The sequence below is a fragment of the Echiichthys vipera genome (assembly GCF_963691815.1).
Source record: "Echiichthys vipera genome assembly, chromosome: 19".
Taxonomy (NCBI): domain Eukaryota; kingdom Metazoa; phylum Chordata; class Actinopteri; order Perciformes; family Trachinidae; genus Echiichthys; species Echiichthys vipera.
In genome coordinates this window covers 23697425-23713890 of record NC_139844.1, presented here as the reverse complement: position 1 = coordinate 23713890, position 16466 = coordinate 23697425, and the positions used below count along the sequence as shown (strand labels likewise).

The following is a 16466-nucleotide window of genomic DNA, read 5'->3' as shown; positions in this document are numbered from 1 at the left end:
TGTGTGTGTGTGTGTGTGTGACATGGTGAAGAGGATGTGCTGCAGGTCAAAGCAGCATCAGAACAGGGAAGAAAGGTGATCGAAGTGACTTTAAACGTGGTGTGGTTGTTGCTCTAAGTGTTTCACAAACTGCTGATCTACTGGGATTTTTACACACAACCATCTCTAGTTTACAGAGGACGCTCCGGCAAAGAGCGAAGATCCAGTGAGCGGCAGTTCTGTGGCCCAAACGCCTCGTTTCAGTCAGCGGTCAGAGGAAAGCGGTCAGACTGGGTGGAGCTCCTCCTCTTCCTCCTCCTCCTCTTCAGACTGGAGCTGATAGACAGGAACAGGAACTCAAATCTCCACTGGCTCCAACAGAGGAATGCAGGAGAGCATCTGTGAACGCACAACACCACCGACTCTCTACAGAGAGAAGAGCACACAGACTCTTTATGAAGCAGTAGGTGTGCCTAATAAAGTGGCCAGGGAGTGAATATGTGTATATAACAAATAAGAATAAAATAAACAAATACCAAATAAAGATAATGTCTCCCACCCTCTCTACGACACACTGGCCCAGCAGAGGAGCACCTTCAGCTGAAGCCTCCTCCACCCAGACGCACCACAGGAAATCTCTCCTGCCTGTGGTCATTAAACTATAAAACACATCCTTTAGAGAGTCTGTCACCTCCTCTCTGGGATTCAGACTCATACGAATACGATTGAAAGATCAAAATCTGATCCAGGAATAAAAGTGTTTGTGCTCTGCAGGTTAAAATATATTTATAGATTTAAATTACAAGCGTGTGAAATGTGTTTCCTCAGGAGGGGGTCTGGAGTCTCCCTTAGAGAGAGGGGGAGAAGTTCAGCATCCGTGAGGAACTCGGAGTAGAGCCGCTGCTCCTTTGCGTTGAAAGGAGCCAGTTGAGGTGGTTCAGGATCATCTGGTAAGGATGAATCCTGGGCGCCTCCCTAGGGAGGTGTTCCAGGCACGTCCAGCTGGGAGGAGGCCTCGGGGAAGACCCAGGACCAGGTGGAGAGATTAGATCTCCACACTGGCCTGGGAACGCCTCAGGATCCCCCAGTTAGAGCTGGTTAATGTGGCCCGGGAAAGGGAAGTTTGGGGTCCCTGCTGGAGCTGCTGCCCCCGAGACCTGATCCAGGATCAGAGGCTGGAGCTGCTGCCCCCGAGACCTGATCCAGGATCGGAGGCTTGAGCTGCTGCCCCTGAGACCTGATCCAGGATCAGAGGCTGGAGCTGCTGCCCCTGAGACCTGATCCAGGATCGGAGGCTGGAGCTGCTGCCCCTGAGACCTGATCCAGGACCAGGGGCTGAAGATGAGATGAATCTTTGCTCAACGACATTTAGGAGTTTTTACTTCAGCTTCTTTAACAAATGTACTCAATTTAAACAGTCCGTGAAATGCTGTGTGTGTGTGTGTGCGTGTGCGTGTGCGTGTGCGTGTGTGTGTGTGTGTGTGTGTGTGTGTGTGTGTGGAAGAGGCACCGTGGAGCTCAGAAATCACACACAAACAGCGACGTTTGATGTTTTATTTACAACAGAAACGACTCCAGATGGAAAAACGCAGCGTGGTGTTCACAGGCGCAGGCGTCAGCGTCGCTCCTTATCTGCCTTTCTCCTCCTGCAGCGACACAGAGGGAGGTGCGTTTGTACTGGAGCCACTCAGGGATTCAACAAGTCTGCATGTTAGATCATATCTTTCAGGAGTAAAAACTGCTGAGAGTTTATTTTTAGGGCTCATTTGGCAAAAAAACTGGAGCACTGCTCAAGTAGTTTCAGTCATTTGAGTTCATTTTTAAAAACACTTAATTTAGTCACACTTAAAGGTTGAATCTGTAGAATCTTTATTAATGAATATTGGAAATGATTGACTTCCTGTCCCGTTGTGTTTCCATGGTAGCAGCCAATAGCGTTGGGCGTTGCTGGTTGCCAGGGTTGTCTGTTGTTGGGTGCAGCTACTGTAGGCTGGCACTGGGTGAAATGGAGTTAGCCAATCGTGCAGCTGCTTGGGAGCCTCAGTGAAGGGGGCGTTCTTTGTCCCAGCAGCTGAGTGAGCGGAGACGGGCAACAACCAGAGTCACTATAGGCCGAGCATTCACTCCATGGACTGAGAGAAAGGAGAGGAACGCCATTCAAACGCACGCCCACATGGCTACGCTGCTCCTGGATGCTAACATCACTTTCATCTGCACTTAGCTGGAACGGCTAACGCTAACGGCTAACGCTAACCGTCAGTCAAACTCCTCTAATCCTTGTTTTGATGCTGTGATTTTCTGGAGGGGACGGGTTCAAACAGGCTCAAACAGACTCCGCTCTCCTGGAGCTACTGGGCCGGGTCTGACCAACCTGGCAACCCCACTGCTGGACTTCTTTTTTGTTGTTGAGACGATTCTGATGAGCCGTTCTGATCGTTCTACAGATTCAACCTTGAAGGATTATTAATATAAAGGCCAGAGATGCACAGAAACCTTATAACAAGAGGATATTCCGTCTATTTCGACCTTTAATAAACGTGTTTTAAACGGCACCTTGATGACGTTCGCCAGCTCCTGCAGCGTTTGTTCGTATCGGGCCTCCATGCCCTTCAGGTTCTCTGGTTTGACGATCTGCTTCTGGATCCCGGGGGTTCCTGCTTCCACCACCATCTGAAGGAAGTTCTTCTCCTGAGTGGGAAAAGATGACACTTTGTTTGCTCTTCACACGTCGTCTGTGTCACCCCTGTTTCATTCTGTACACCTGTGGAGGTGTCTCACCTGGACTCCCAGCAGAAAGGTGAAGGCCAGGCCCGTTTTCCCTGCTCGCGCCGTTCTGCCGATCCTGAACAACAGAGAACAAACAACAATGAGGATCAGCGAGTGGCAGTCGTACGCCTCCGCCCGTCAGTTACATAATACGGGAGTGAAGAATCTGAAGGAAGTGTATTTTTCTTCAGATCTCCACAAACAGCACATCTGAAGATCAGTGTCAGCAGGTTGAGTCTCCGCGTCTGTTCCTGAGTTATGAAACATTAGGACGTCACAGTGGAGTTGATCTCTGACCTTTTGGATAGAAAATGTCATCGCTTCATCCAGTTGTTGCTGGATGAACCTAGATCCTAATGTCTTCTCTGTGGCTACAGCTAAGGGTGCCCTCCCACTGTGCCTCCGCCCCGTGCCCCAGCACGTGTCACGGCTAAAGTCTGGTTCCTTTGACCAGTGTGAGTGCAACCGTACCACGTCTAGGAGTGGCACGCTTGCCGTCCACGGCCCGTTTGGGAGAGGTGGGCTTTAGTAAAGCACGTTTGCACGTTTCCGAGCACGAGGCCTACGGCGGTTCTGAGGTCATTTCCTGTGCGCCTGTTGGGACGTAGAAAAAAGAAGGAGGGACCATGCGCGGACATTTCAAACAATGGCGGTGAAAGGTTCACGTTGGTGTGATGCGGAGGTGGAGTGTTTACTGCAGATTTGGTCGATGAAAAGATTCAAAAACAGTCGACAAGACGCACAAAAACTCAGAGGTCTACGGAAAGATCTGGAAACAAAGCCACGCATCGCCATGACGTCATCAATGCGTGTGACGTGTTACGGCGTGATGACGTATAGGCAGCAAGAAGCATTCTCCGAGGCCCAGGTAGTGTGAGTACAAACGGGCCTGGAGGGGGGGACAAGGACCCTAAAGCACGGGGCACGGGACGGAGGAACAGTGGGAGGGCGCCCTAACAGGTCTCTTTTAACTGTGTTTTACAAAGAAAAGTCAACTTGAACTTGAAGAGAGATGGCGTTGAAGGACGGACAGCCGGAAAACATGATCCGGCTGCAGCAGTCGCCGGTGCGGAGCCATAAAAGCATTAAACAGCCGTTGTATAAGTGTATAAATGTTTGAGGGCTCACCTGTGGATGTACGTCCTGATGTACTGCGGTGCGTCATAATTCACCACACATTTGACCCCGTTGATGTCGATGCCTCTGGCAGCTGCGTCTGTGCTGATCAACCTGCAGGACGCCACGTTGGGTTCATTACAACAACGCTTCATGAACAGCTAAGTCACTAAACACATTTACTTATACTCCACAGAATACTGAATCATGCGGTACACCATCCCCGGCTCAATACGCACTTGTGAATGGAGGTATTTTTGGTTGTGCAATAAAATTTCGTGTTTCCATGCTTTGAATTTCTCTGAATTGGTTCTGTCGGAGCTTTAGTGGAGCACTTGAACGCAGCATGTGTTCACGCACTGCAGATGAGGAAACGCCGACCCCCCCCCCCACCACAACCACTTCCTGTTTGATCCAATCAGGAAGCTCGGTCAGCGTCAGTTCTCTGAGTGTCCACTAGGGGCAGGTTTCATAACAGAGCAGTTTCTCATTGAGCCCCATGTTAAACAGGCCGTTTACACAGCATCATTAAACCTGTTTAAGGACAAAAGAACATTCTAGTCGTTTTCTACCTTTACCACACTGAAGTTCTTTGATGACTTCATTCATTTTTACTTTTACTTACAGTTTTTCACTTTGTTTTTGTCTCATTGTGCGTAAATGATCCACTTATGTTACATGTTAGTTAGTTTACTGGGAGGGAAACTGGGATTCATGCTGGAGTTCACTTTAAATCTGACGCTCTGACGCAGTATGCAACGTTTATTTTTGCCCCTCTGACAAAATTTAATAAAATAAAAGATGACTTGGGAGGTTTGTGCAGAACATAGATGGACTCAGTGCATGAAATTAACTGTAAGATGAAGTTTGCTGTTCTGAGACAGGCAATGGAAAAGATATCTTAACTGTGTCGACAGTGTGCAGGAGCTGATTTTGGTCACTTCAGCACTTCAGCACAGCTGTGGTGCATTCAGGTACTCACAGCTGGATCTTCCCTTGTTCAAACTCCTTCAGCGTCTTCTTCCGCTCAGCCGGAGAGAGTCGGGAGGAGAACTCTGCAGCCCGGAGTCCCCCGAAGAGCTGCACCAGCAGGAACAGCCTGAGGAGGGGGAACAGGAGGCCCAGCTAAGAGCGTCTGCAGCACTTTACAGCTGAGCAGTTGTACAAACACTGACCGACGGGGTGGCTCTCTCTCACCTGTGTGCGGTCTCTTTGGAGTTGGTGAAACAGAGGACGGGGCTGAGCTTCATGCGCAGGATGAAGTGGAGAATGAGGAGGGGCTTCTTGCTTAACGTACACGGCACGTAATACTCCTGAAAACATGAAGGGGCCGTTAGTGACAGAGTGAGCCACGTCTCTGACCGTATCAGATCATCAGTGTGTGACCCAGCAGCACGTCCAGGCGTAAACGCTCCTCCCCTCAGGGTCTGAGGTCACCTCTTACCGTCAGGCCTTGGGGGAAGTCGAAGCGGCCTTGTCCGTGGGCGGGGGCGGCGGCTGCTGCGGCGGCGTCGCTGCTGCTCTTGGTGTTGGAGTGACTGTGGACGGAGCTGAAGAGTCTGGGCTGGTGGAGGCCCAGCTGCTGCAGCTTCTCCGGGTTCTGCGTCAGTGTGGCCGAAAACAGCAGCTTCTGCAGCGGCATCTGAGGTGGAGACAGACTGAGAGGGAAACACACGCTCACCAAGGGCACGTTCTTCATCGTCCACACGGCCTCGACACGGGAACACGTCTCTGTGGACGGGTCCTCAGACTTACAGCTCTGCCCAGTTCATATTGGACCGTTGAAACCCTCTTAAGGACCTTTAAAACTGTTTTATAGATTTGTTAATATCTGCTATAATCTCACTTAAACACGACTGTTTTGGCATTCACTTCCTGTAGAAGTGTCTCCATGTCGGAACCGTTTAAGTTGGATTTATTTTATTTATTGTTACTCTCTGTAGACTTTCGTTCGGACACTCTTCACGTGATTCTCTCCGTTTTCTCTTTGATTTCTGTGTGTGGCTGTTTGCACACGGACGGCAGAGCGTTGACCTGCTAATCAGCATCATCTAATACTCAATCAGCATCTTACTGCATTCAATAATGATAGTGCAGAGATTTTTTTGAAATTGGCGGTACAGGAGGTATAAACAGCCACAGCTGTGTGTAATGAGAGCGCTCTGACGCCACTGGAAACCCTCTCTGAGACACAGTTGGTGAAATAAATGGCGCTTTCTTTGCCGTCTGTCTCACTCGCAGGTCTAAGAGGTGGAGTGGCACACGATTCTGGATCTGTAAACGGCATTAAGGGTCTTTCTACAGCCGATTTCTAGGTGTTCACACTGAATCATGCTTCATTGGGCCCTTTTCTTTAAACAAAGAGCTCCATCTAGTGGCTTCATACGGTGCTTCCATCAGGGTCAAATGAGGCCGCTCTAAGGGCGCCCTCCCACTGCGCCTCCGTCCCGTGCCCTGTGCTTTAGGGTCCTTGTCCCCCCCTCCAGGCCCGTTTGTACTCACACTACCTGGGCCTCGGAGAATGCTTCTTGCTGCCTATACGTCATCACGCCGTAACACGTCACACGCATTGATGACGTCATGGCGATGCGTGGCTTTGTTTCCAGATCTTTCCGTAGACCTCGGAGTTTTTGTGCGTCTTGTCGACTGTTTTTGAATCTTTTCATCGACCAAATCTGCAGTAAACACTCCACCTCCGCATCACACCAACGTGAACCCTTCGCCGCCATTGTTTGAAATGTCCGCGCATGGTCCCTCCTTCTTTTTTCTACGTCCCAACAGGCGCACAGGAAATGACCTCAGAACCGCCGTAGGCCTCGTGCTCGTACACGTGCGCACGCTCGTGCTCGTACACGTGCAAACGTGCTTTACAAAAGCCCACCACTCCCAAACGGGCCGTGGACGGCTGAACGCAGTTATGCGCGGAGCGGTTGCACTCACACTGGTCAAACGCACTAGGCTTTAGCTGAAAAAACGGTTTTGGCCCGGTGCGGAAGGACAGTGTGAGTGGAGGTGACGAATCACTGTGAATGGGTTTGGATCTGCGGTGATCAGCTGATCAGTGACACAGCGGAGCTCCGTTCTTTCTCAAAGTGAGAAACACAGAATAGAGTCAGTTTGATTTAAGGTGGACGTGTGATTCACAACGTCACCTTATGAACAAGGAGCAGGAGAGAAAACAGTCCACCTTAAAGATTCATTTAACAAGCCCGTGCACAGATGCTCGTGCACAGATGCCCGTGCACAGATGCTCGTGCACAGATGCTCGTGCACAGATGCTCGTGCACAGACGCTGGTGCACAGACGCTCGTGCACAAATGCTCGTGCACAGATGCCCGTGCACAGATGCCCTTGCACAGATGCTTGTGCACAGATGCTCGTGCACAAATGCTCGTGCACAGATGCCCGTGCACAGATGCCCGTGCACAGATGCCCGTGCACAGATGCTCGTGCACAGATGCTCGTGCACAGATGCTCGTGCACAGATGCCAATGCACAGATGCCCGTTCACAGATGCTCGTGCACAGATGCTCGTGCACAGATGCCCGTGCACAAATGCTCGTGCACAGATGCTCGTGCACAGATGCTCCTGCACAGATCATTTCCTGTGTTCTTCTTCTCCTCTGGATAAAAGTGTCTCCTCTTCTTCTCCGTGTTGTTGTGGCGTCTGTTCGACCACACGTCACATCCTGCTGAGAGCTCCGTCCAATCAGCAGCCGGCTTCTCTCAGGGAGAAACAGGGCGCTGCTCTCCCACAGGGAAACACACGCACGCTCCAGAGACTCACGTGCACATCAGGGGCGTTTTCGCCTCATTCTGGGGATTCGACCTTAATGGAAACGCTCCTAATAAATAAAGCGGCTCACGAAGCATCATCGCGGCCGCAGACTCACCTGGCTGCTGTAACACACGCCGGCTCCGTCCGCCTGAAGATCGACGTGGCTCCTGGTCCGCTCTCTGACCTGAACACCGCCTTCACCACCTGACTGAGCCAAGACTGGTGCATGCTGTCAATCATCCGGTCAGCCTCGTCAATGATCTGGGAAGCATAAAAGACGGTGGACGGTGGACTTTAATGTCACTTATATCGGCTGTACCACGTCAGTTTATCTGTTCACAGGTTTGAGGAACTCACAAGAAAGCGAAGATGCTCCAGACTCAGGCCTGAGTTCTTATTGATGTGGTCGACCAGACGACCTGGAGTGGCCACGACGATGTCGGCTAAACTGCGTCGCTCGCCCGCTCTGGAGGGGAAATTAGAACACAAGTTATAAAAAAGTGCTATAGCGAGCTTTTCCCTGAGTACTACACAGCTACCATGCAGCTTAGCTGTTTCATTTGATGTTTTTTTTTCCTGATACAGATGCAAATTAAAGTCTGTGGTTGCAGAATTTAGAACTGCTTCATTCACCCTGGTGGTAGAAAAAGACTCCATCTGTCTTTGCGTCCAAACTTAAACGCAACTTTCAAACAAGAGCAGCGCCGTTTTAAAGAACTTTACATACATCACAAAAATAATGAAATGGAAAGTAAAAGTCTCTAAAATCAAACATGTAATGAAAACAAAAGAGACAAAAGCGCGAAGGTTTGACGTGCAAATGCCTAATTAATGAATTATGGTAAAGCATCAAAAGGAAAGACTCGAGTAAAGCACAAGCACCTCAAACCTGTAAAAGGTTCTTCAGTAGATATAATTAAAGTGACATTACAGCGTAAAATGATCCTCCAGGGTCTTTTTCTGCACTTTAATCATCAGTAACCATGGAGACAGTTTTTATTAAGGTAGAAATCCAGGAGAGATGCTAACAGCCGGACGTGGCTAACAGTGGTTAGCTCGGGGGAAGCACGGTGAAGGCATTCAAAGGTCTTTTTTAACCACTAATGCTGCTGAAAATAACAGCAAACCTCTGCAGCAGCATGAGAAGAGTCCCTACACACACAACAAAGCATCAGTAGCGTAGTTAGTGAAGCCAGAGTTTATTAAAGAGTGTTTTAAAGACTTACTGTCAGGATCCCTGTCCTGCCCTTCTCCCTTATGTGTGTGTTTGTCTCCCTCTGTCTGTGGTTCCCTGCATGTGTCTTCCCTCTCTGTGTTTGTGTGTCTGGAGCTGAAGGCGTGGTTCTGATTCCACTGATCACCTCCTGCAGTATAAAGAGCCGGATGTGCGACACATTCGGCGCCGTACCGTGTCTCGTTGGTCGGCTCCCGTTCTCTTATGCTTCCATTCTCGCTCCGTGTTCGTTTCTTTGTTCCTTTTCGTTGTAGTTTCCCGAGATCCCGTTCCCTCGTCTGCACCCCCGACTGCTCGCCTTCTACCCGTTCGTGTCGACCCTCGGCCGTCTCGTCATCTCTTGTTTTTGTACCTTTTCTCTGGACCCGAGACCGTTTCCCCCGTTTCCTGGACACTCTTGTTTTTCCTTTTGTTCATTAAATATTTGTTGCCTTGTCTGCATTTGGGTCCCATCCCTCTGTGTTACTCCCTTACCTACTGGCCCCTGTACCAGCTCCTCTCATAGTAAAGTCCATTACAGTGGAAGGAGCCCATTGCTGCTTTGTTGTGTGTGTAGGGACTCTTCTCATGCTGCTGCAGAGGTTTGCTGTTATTCATCGTTCCGTTTCTCTGTGACTCTGTGAACTCAAACTCTCTGCTCTAAGGTGAAACGTCGCCCAGCTGATGATGAAGCGCCCCGTGAGTATGCAGCTGACGTCACCTGTGTTCTGAGAGCGAGGCCGCCTCTGCAGCGAAGGACTTCTGTCCAGCCAGCATCACCACCTTCAGCGCGGTGCCCTCGGCGTAGGAGGTGAACACTCTGCAGACCTGCACGGGAGAACACGGTGAGTCTGAAAGAGCTAACACCAGCGGGTCACGTCCTCCACGCCGTTTGACAGAACCCCACCTGCTGGGCGAGCTCTTTGGTCGGTAACACGGCCAAAGCGCGGACTTCACACACCACCCGCTCCATCAGCACCTGAGGGGAGAGAACCTCTTTAGTCTGGTCCCTCTTCACACGCACGCACGACTGGGAGCATCATATGAAACACAATTATGACACGATATGTAGGTGTGAATGGTTGTCTGTCTCTGTTCGTCTCTATGTGTCCTGTGATAGACTGGCGTCCTGTCCAGGGTGGACCCCACCTCACGCCTGATGTCAGCTGGGATCGGCTCCAGCACCCCCCGCGACCCCAACCCCGGGATAAGCGGTTGAAGATGAATGAATGAATGAATGTTGTCTCTGTGCTATTTTCAGTTCATCTCATCTCATCTCATCTTCATCCGCTTATCCGGGGTCGGGTCGCGGGGGCAGCAGCTCCAGCAGGGGACCCCAAACTTCCCTTTCCCGGGCCACATTAACCAGCTCTAACTGGGGGATCCTGAGGCGTTCCCAGGCCAGTGTGGGGATATCATCTCTCCACCTGGTCCTGGGTCTTCCTCGAGGCCTCCTCCCAGCTGGACGTGCCTGGAACACCTCCCTAGGGAGGCGCCCAGGATTCATCCTTACCAGATGATCCTGAACCACCTCAACTGGCTCCTTTCAACACAAAGGAGCAGCGGCTCTACTCCGAGTTCCTCACGGATGCTGAACTTCTCACCCCATCTCTAAGGGAGACTCCAGACCCCCTCCTGAGAAAACACATTTCGGCCGCTTGTACTCGCGACCTCGTTCTTTGGGTCATGACCCAACTTTCATGACCACAGGTGAGGGTAGGAACGAAGATTGACCAGTAGATCGAGAGCTTTGCCTTCCGGCTCAGCTCTCTTTTCGTCACAACGGTGCGGTAGAGCGACTGCAACACCGCCCCCGCTGCTCCGATTCTCCGGCCAAACTCACGCTTCATCGTCCCCTCACTCGTGAACATGATCCCGAGGTACTTGAACTCCTTCACTTGGGGTCAGGACTCATTCCCTACCTGGAGTAACAATCCACCGGTTTCCTGCTGAGAGCCATGGCCTCAGATTTAGAGATGCTATTTTCAGTTAAATATAATAATAATAATGCTTTATTTTGAAGATGGGACAGTGCACATTAACCTGCTGTAGAACTTGTCGCTCAAAGGTGGCGGTCGGGGTCTCACCTGTACGACAGGTATGACAAATGCCAGAGTCTTGCCGCTGCCCGTCGGTGCAGACACACACAGGTCTCTGGGTTTGTAGCCGCCTCGTCCAATCAGCAGGCCCTGCTGCGCGCTCTCCAGGATGGCCGGGATCACCTCTGCCTGCACTGTGGAGGGGACAGGATTACACACACGCACACACACACACACCACCTCAGCCCCAGACAGCGCGGGCCGCCCGTCTCACCTGGAAAAAGGTGCTGAATCTGATTATGTTGCAGTTTTTTCAGGAGCGGCGCCGAGAGCCCCGGGAGGTCGCAGACGGGGAGCAGGTTGCGTTTAATGTCCCTGTGGATGACGTCAGGCTGAGCGAGCCACTGAGGCAGGACTCTGTGAACCTGTCAACACACACACACACACACACACACGTGAGGATCACACACACACACACACACACGTGAGGATCACACGGATGATATCGGTGACTCCTTCAGCACCAAATGAAATAATGGCCGTGCCTTTTGGACGGGTTTGCTCTCGAACCCTCCCAGGACGGTGAACCCCGTCGGAGCAGACGTCGCCCCCGTGTTTTGTGTGAGTGTGAGGTTTTCTGTCTCTGGTTCTTCTCCTCCTCCTCCTCCTCCTGTATCCCCCCGTCCGTCTGAGGTTCCTGTGACCCACAGAAAACAAACTAAAGCTCCAAAACATCTGGATGTTTATCCTCAAAGAAGTTTCAGTCAAAAAGCAACTGGACTCGGTTCTTTGTCAGGAAGACGTTTCACCTCTCATCCAAGAGGCTTCATCAGTTCATGTGCGCATCTGACCAGGACCAGGACCAGGACCAGGACCAGGACCAGGACCAGGCTGGGACTGGACCAGCACTAACGAAGTCCAAACCTACTTCCACCAGCGACTGTCACTCTAACGCTGGCGGTCGCACCTGTACACACAGGGTTCCAGTGACATAATCGGCCTGTGAGAGGTTAAATACCCAGCCTGGACCTGGTCCAGTCCCAGCCTGGTCCTGGTCCTGGTCCTGGTCCAGTCACAGCCTGGTCCTGGTCCTGGTCCTGGTCCAGTCCCAGCCTGGTCAGATGCGTACATGAACTGATGAAGCCTCTTGGATGAGAGGTGAAACGTCTTCCTGACAAAGAACCAGGTCCAGTTGCTTTGGACTGAAACTGCTTTGAGGATGATTTCAGGCATTTTATCCAAAATTCAAACACTTTTCAAGCGTTTAAGGATTTTCAGCCCCGTACGAACGTGAAACACAGAAGTGAAGGGACCAGAACGCTGTGACGGTGTTTCTGCGTTTGATATTAATAAAAGAAATGTGTGAACATGTGAGTGCACGCACCGGACTCCTCCTCCTCCTCCTCCTCCTCCTCCTCCTCCTCCTCCTCCTCCTCCTCCTCCTCCTCCTCCTCCTCCTCCTCCTCCTTCTCCTCCTCCTTCTTCTTCTTCCTCTTCTTCTTCCTCCTCTCCTCTCTATCAGCCTCGTCACGGCTCACTCCCTCTGGTTTCCTCTTGTTGAGGCGTTGAGGTTCTTCCCCGTCGACCCCGGCAGCCTTTCTTTTGGTCTTCACACGCCGCGGCTCCGTTCGTCCTTCCGGCGACGGTTCTGTCAGACTCTGCCTGGCCTTTGCCTTCTGCTGCAGTTTGGTCAGTAACGCCTGAGCCCGCGCCTCCTTTGAGACGCCCCCGCCCTGCTCCTCGCCAAGATACCTGTGAGGGCACGACACAGCGTTTACGGGACAGAGTCACAGCACAGCGGCTCATCGGGACCAGAGGATTACACGCTTTAATGTAGGACCTGAGCACTGACGGACGGACGGAACAAGATATAGAACAAGACGTAGAACAAGACGCAGAACAAGACGTAGAACAAGACGTAGAACAAGACGCAGAACAAGACGCAGAACAAGACGTAGAACAAGACGCAGAACAAGACACAGAACAAGACGCAGAACAAGACACAGAACAAGACGCAGAACAAGACGCAGAACGAGACGCAGAACAAGACGTAGAACAAGACACAGAAGATACAGAACAAGACGCAGAACAAGACGCAGAACAAGACGCAGAACAAGACACAGAACGAGACGCAGAACAAGACGCAGAACAAGACACAGAACAAGACGCAGAACAAGACGCAGAACAAGACGCAGAACAGGACGCAGAACAAGACACAGAACAAGACGCAGAACAAGACGCAGAACGAGACGCAGAACGAGACGCGGAACGAGACGCAGAACGAGACGCAGAACGACACGCAGAACGAGACGCAGAACAAGACGCAGAACAAGACGCAGAACAAGACGCAGAACAAGACGCAGAACAAGACGCAGAACGAGACGCAGAACGAGACGCGGAACGAGACGCAGAACGAGACGCAGAACGACACGCAGAACGAGACGCAGAACAAGACGCAGAACAAGACGCAGAACAAGACGCAGAACAAGACGCAGAACAAGACACAGAACAAGACACAGAACAAGACGCAGAACAAGACGCGGAACAAGACGCGGAACAAGACGCAGAACAAGACACAGAAGATACAGAACAAGATACAGAACAAGACGCAGAACAAGACGCGGAACAAGACGCAGAACAAGACGCAGAACAAGACGTAGAACAAGACGCAGAACAAGACGCAGAACAAGACGCAGAACAAGACACAGAACAAGACACAGAACGAGACGCAGAACAAGACGCAGAACAAGACGCAGAACAAGACGCAGAACAAGACACAGAACAAGACGTAGAACAAGACGCAGAACAAGACGCAGAACAAGACGCAGAACAAGATACAGAACAAGACGCAGAACAAGACGCAGAACAAGACGCAGAACAAGACGCAGAACAAGACGCAGAACAAGACGTAGAACAAGACGCAGAACAAGACGCAGAACAAGACACAGAACAAGACGCAGAACAAGACACAGAACAAGACACAGAACAAGACACAGAAGATACAGAACAAGACGCAGAACAAGACGCAGAACAAGACACAGAACAAGACACAGAAGATACAGAACAAGACGCAGAACAAGACGTAGAACAAGACACAGAACAAGACACAGAAGATACAGAACAAGATACAGAACAAGACGCAGAACAAGATGCAGAACAAGACGCAGAACAAGACACAGAACAAGACGTAGAACAAGACGCAGAACAAGACGTAGAACAAGACGCAGAACAAGACGCGGAACAAGACACAGAAGACACAGAACAAGACACAGAAGATACAGAACAAGACGCAGAACAAGACACAGAAGATACAGAACAAGACGCAGAACAAGACGCAGAACAAGACGCAGAACAAGACGCAGAACAAGACACAGAACAAGAGGCAGAACAAGACAGAACAAGACACAGAACAAGACACAGAACAAGACGCAGAAGATACAGAACAGGACGCAGAACAAGACGCAGAACAAGACGCAGAACAAGACGCAGAACAAGATACAGAACAAGACACAGAACAAGACACAGAACAGGACGCAGAACAAGACGCAGAACAAGACGCAGAACAAGACGCAGAACAAGATACAGAACAAGACGCAGAACAAGACGCAGAACAAGACGCAGAACAAGACGCAGAACAAGACGCAGAACAAGACACAGAACAAGACACAGAACAAGACACAGAACAGGACGCAGAACAAGACGCAGAACAAGACACAGAACAAGATACAGAACAAGACGCAGAACAAGACGCAGAACAAGACACAGAACAAGACGCAGAACAAGACACAGAACAAGACAGAACAAGACACAGAACAAGACACAGAACAAGACGCAGAACAAGATACAGAACAAGACACAGAACAAGACAGAACAAGACACAGAACAAGACACAGAACAAGACGCAGAACAAGACAGAACAAGACACAGAACAAGACACAGAACAAGACACAGAACAAGACGCAGAACAAGACAGAACAAGACACAGAACAAGACGCAGAACAAGACGCAGAAGATACAGAACAAGACGCAGAACAAGACGCAGAAGACAGACAAGACAACAAAAGGAGGAGAAGTGAACGCAGAGATATGAAGGATCAGATAGTTCCCTTTATTCTAATAAATCCACCCAAAGTTTGACTTTAACAACAAAAACAGGACGCTCTGGAGGCTGTGGTGGAGAGGAGGACACTGAAAAAACTGTTCTCCACCATGGGTAACCCTCTCCACCCTCTCCAGCTCACACTGGTCAGACAGCGGAGCACCTTCTGTCGTCTGCTGTCATAGCAACAGATACAGGAAGTCTTTCCTGCCACAATCCATCACTTTTTATCATAAATATAGATTTTGTGTTTTGCTTCTTTATCTTTTGACCCGAGGATTTCAAACCACTTTAGCAACATAAAGGTTTAAGGTTTAAGTTTAGCAAAAAAATCATAAATAAAATAATGAAAATAGATCATTAAAAAAAACAAACCCAACAAATCATGAGAAAATAAACTTCAGACTACTGATAATATTTATTATAAAAAATCATAAACACTATATTATTTTAAAAAAGCCCTTTCATACATGAGGAATATTAATCTTTATTATTACTTTGTTTTATAAAACATTATTTTAAAACAAGCTTTATGATTCATGAGGAATATTAATATTTATTATAAAAATATTATTAAATATATATTATTAAAAACAAGCTTTATGATTCATTAGGAATATTAATCTATCATTAAAAAAATATATATATCTATATTATTCAGAAACAAGCCTTGCGACACATGAGGAATATTAATATTTATTGTAAAAATATTATTAAATATATATTATTAAAAACAAGCTTTATGATTCATTAGGAATATTAATCTATCATAAAAAAATAAATATCTATATTATTCAGAAACAAGCCTTGCGACACATGAGGAATATTTATATTTATTATAAAAATATTATTAAATATATATTATTAAAAACAAGCTTTATGATTCATTAGGATTATTAATCTATCATAAAAAATAAAACAATATATCTATATTATTCAGAAACAAGCCTTGCGACACATGAGGAATATTAATATTTATTATAAAAAAATTATTAAATATATATTATTAAAAACAAGCTTTATGATTCATTAGGAATATCAATTTTTATTATAAAAATCATTAAATAAATCAAAAAAACGATATTAATCAAAGACAAGCCTTTTGATGCATGAAGAATATTAATATAAATTATAAAAAATATTATATATATTAATCAAAAACAAGATTAGTGACACATGAGTAATAATAATCTGGTGTTTGACAGAATTCAGTGAAACGGTTTAAAGCAGAAACGGTTTTATTCTGAAAATCAGAAAAACGAAGAAAACAAACTGACCTGTTCACCGGAAACAGCGACATTTGAACCGGAAGTCCGTTAAAGTTAAAGAAATAACTGAATTTGAAATAAAGACGTTTGTTAAACTTGAAAGTTTTCTTCTGCTCCACAGTTTCACACACGCGCGTCTGTTTCCACTCTCTGTGACGCTGTTTGATGACGTCAGTCGCCTTGTGCCGCGTCACCAGTGAACTTTATT

The 16466-nt window shown here is 48.6% G+C and overlaps 1 protein-coding gene across 1 annotated transcript; it reads right to left on the bottom strand.

The window, feature by feature from the left end:
- Positions 1-1519: 1519 nt before the first annotated feature.
- ddx51 (DEAD (Asp-Glu-Ala-Asp) box polypeptide 51) lies at positions 1520-16399 on the bottom strand. Its single transcript, XM_083933942.1, has 17 exons — positions 16268-16399; positions 12385-12643; positions 11845-11858; positions 11437-11626; positions 11166-11316; positions 10940-11085; positions 9760-9831; positions 9574-9680; positions 7997-8105; positions 7755-7900; positions 5306-5519; positions 5059-5174; positions 4844-4960; positions 3874-3975; positions 2758-2821; positions 2533-2667; positions 1520-1625 (listed from the first exon to the last, which is right to left on the bottom strand). The coding sequence occupies exons 1-17, from the start codon at positions 16288-16290 to the stop codon at positions 1608-1610; spliced, it is 1983 nt and encodes a 660-aa protein (XP_083790068.1). The 5' UTR covers positions 16291-16399; the 3' UTR covers positions 1520-1607.
- Positions 16400-16466: the final 67 nt, after the last annotated feature.

Bases quoted from the DNA above. Each gene is read 5' to 3' on its own strand.
- ddx51 (XM_083933942.1), bottom strand. From the start codon at position 16,290: ATGTCGCTGTTTCCGGTGAACAG. The intron at 11,317-11,436 runs GCACGGCCATTA...GTGTGTTGACAG, and splicing joins AGAGCAAACCCGTCCAAAAG to GTTCACAGAGTCCTGCCTCA. The intron at 4,961-5,058 runs GTGAGAGAGAGC...CCCCCTCCTCAG, and splicing joins TCCAAAGAGACCGCACACAG to GCTGTTCCTGCTGGTGCAGC.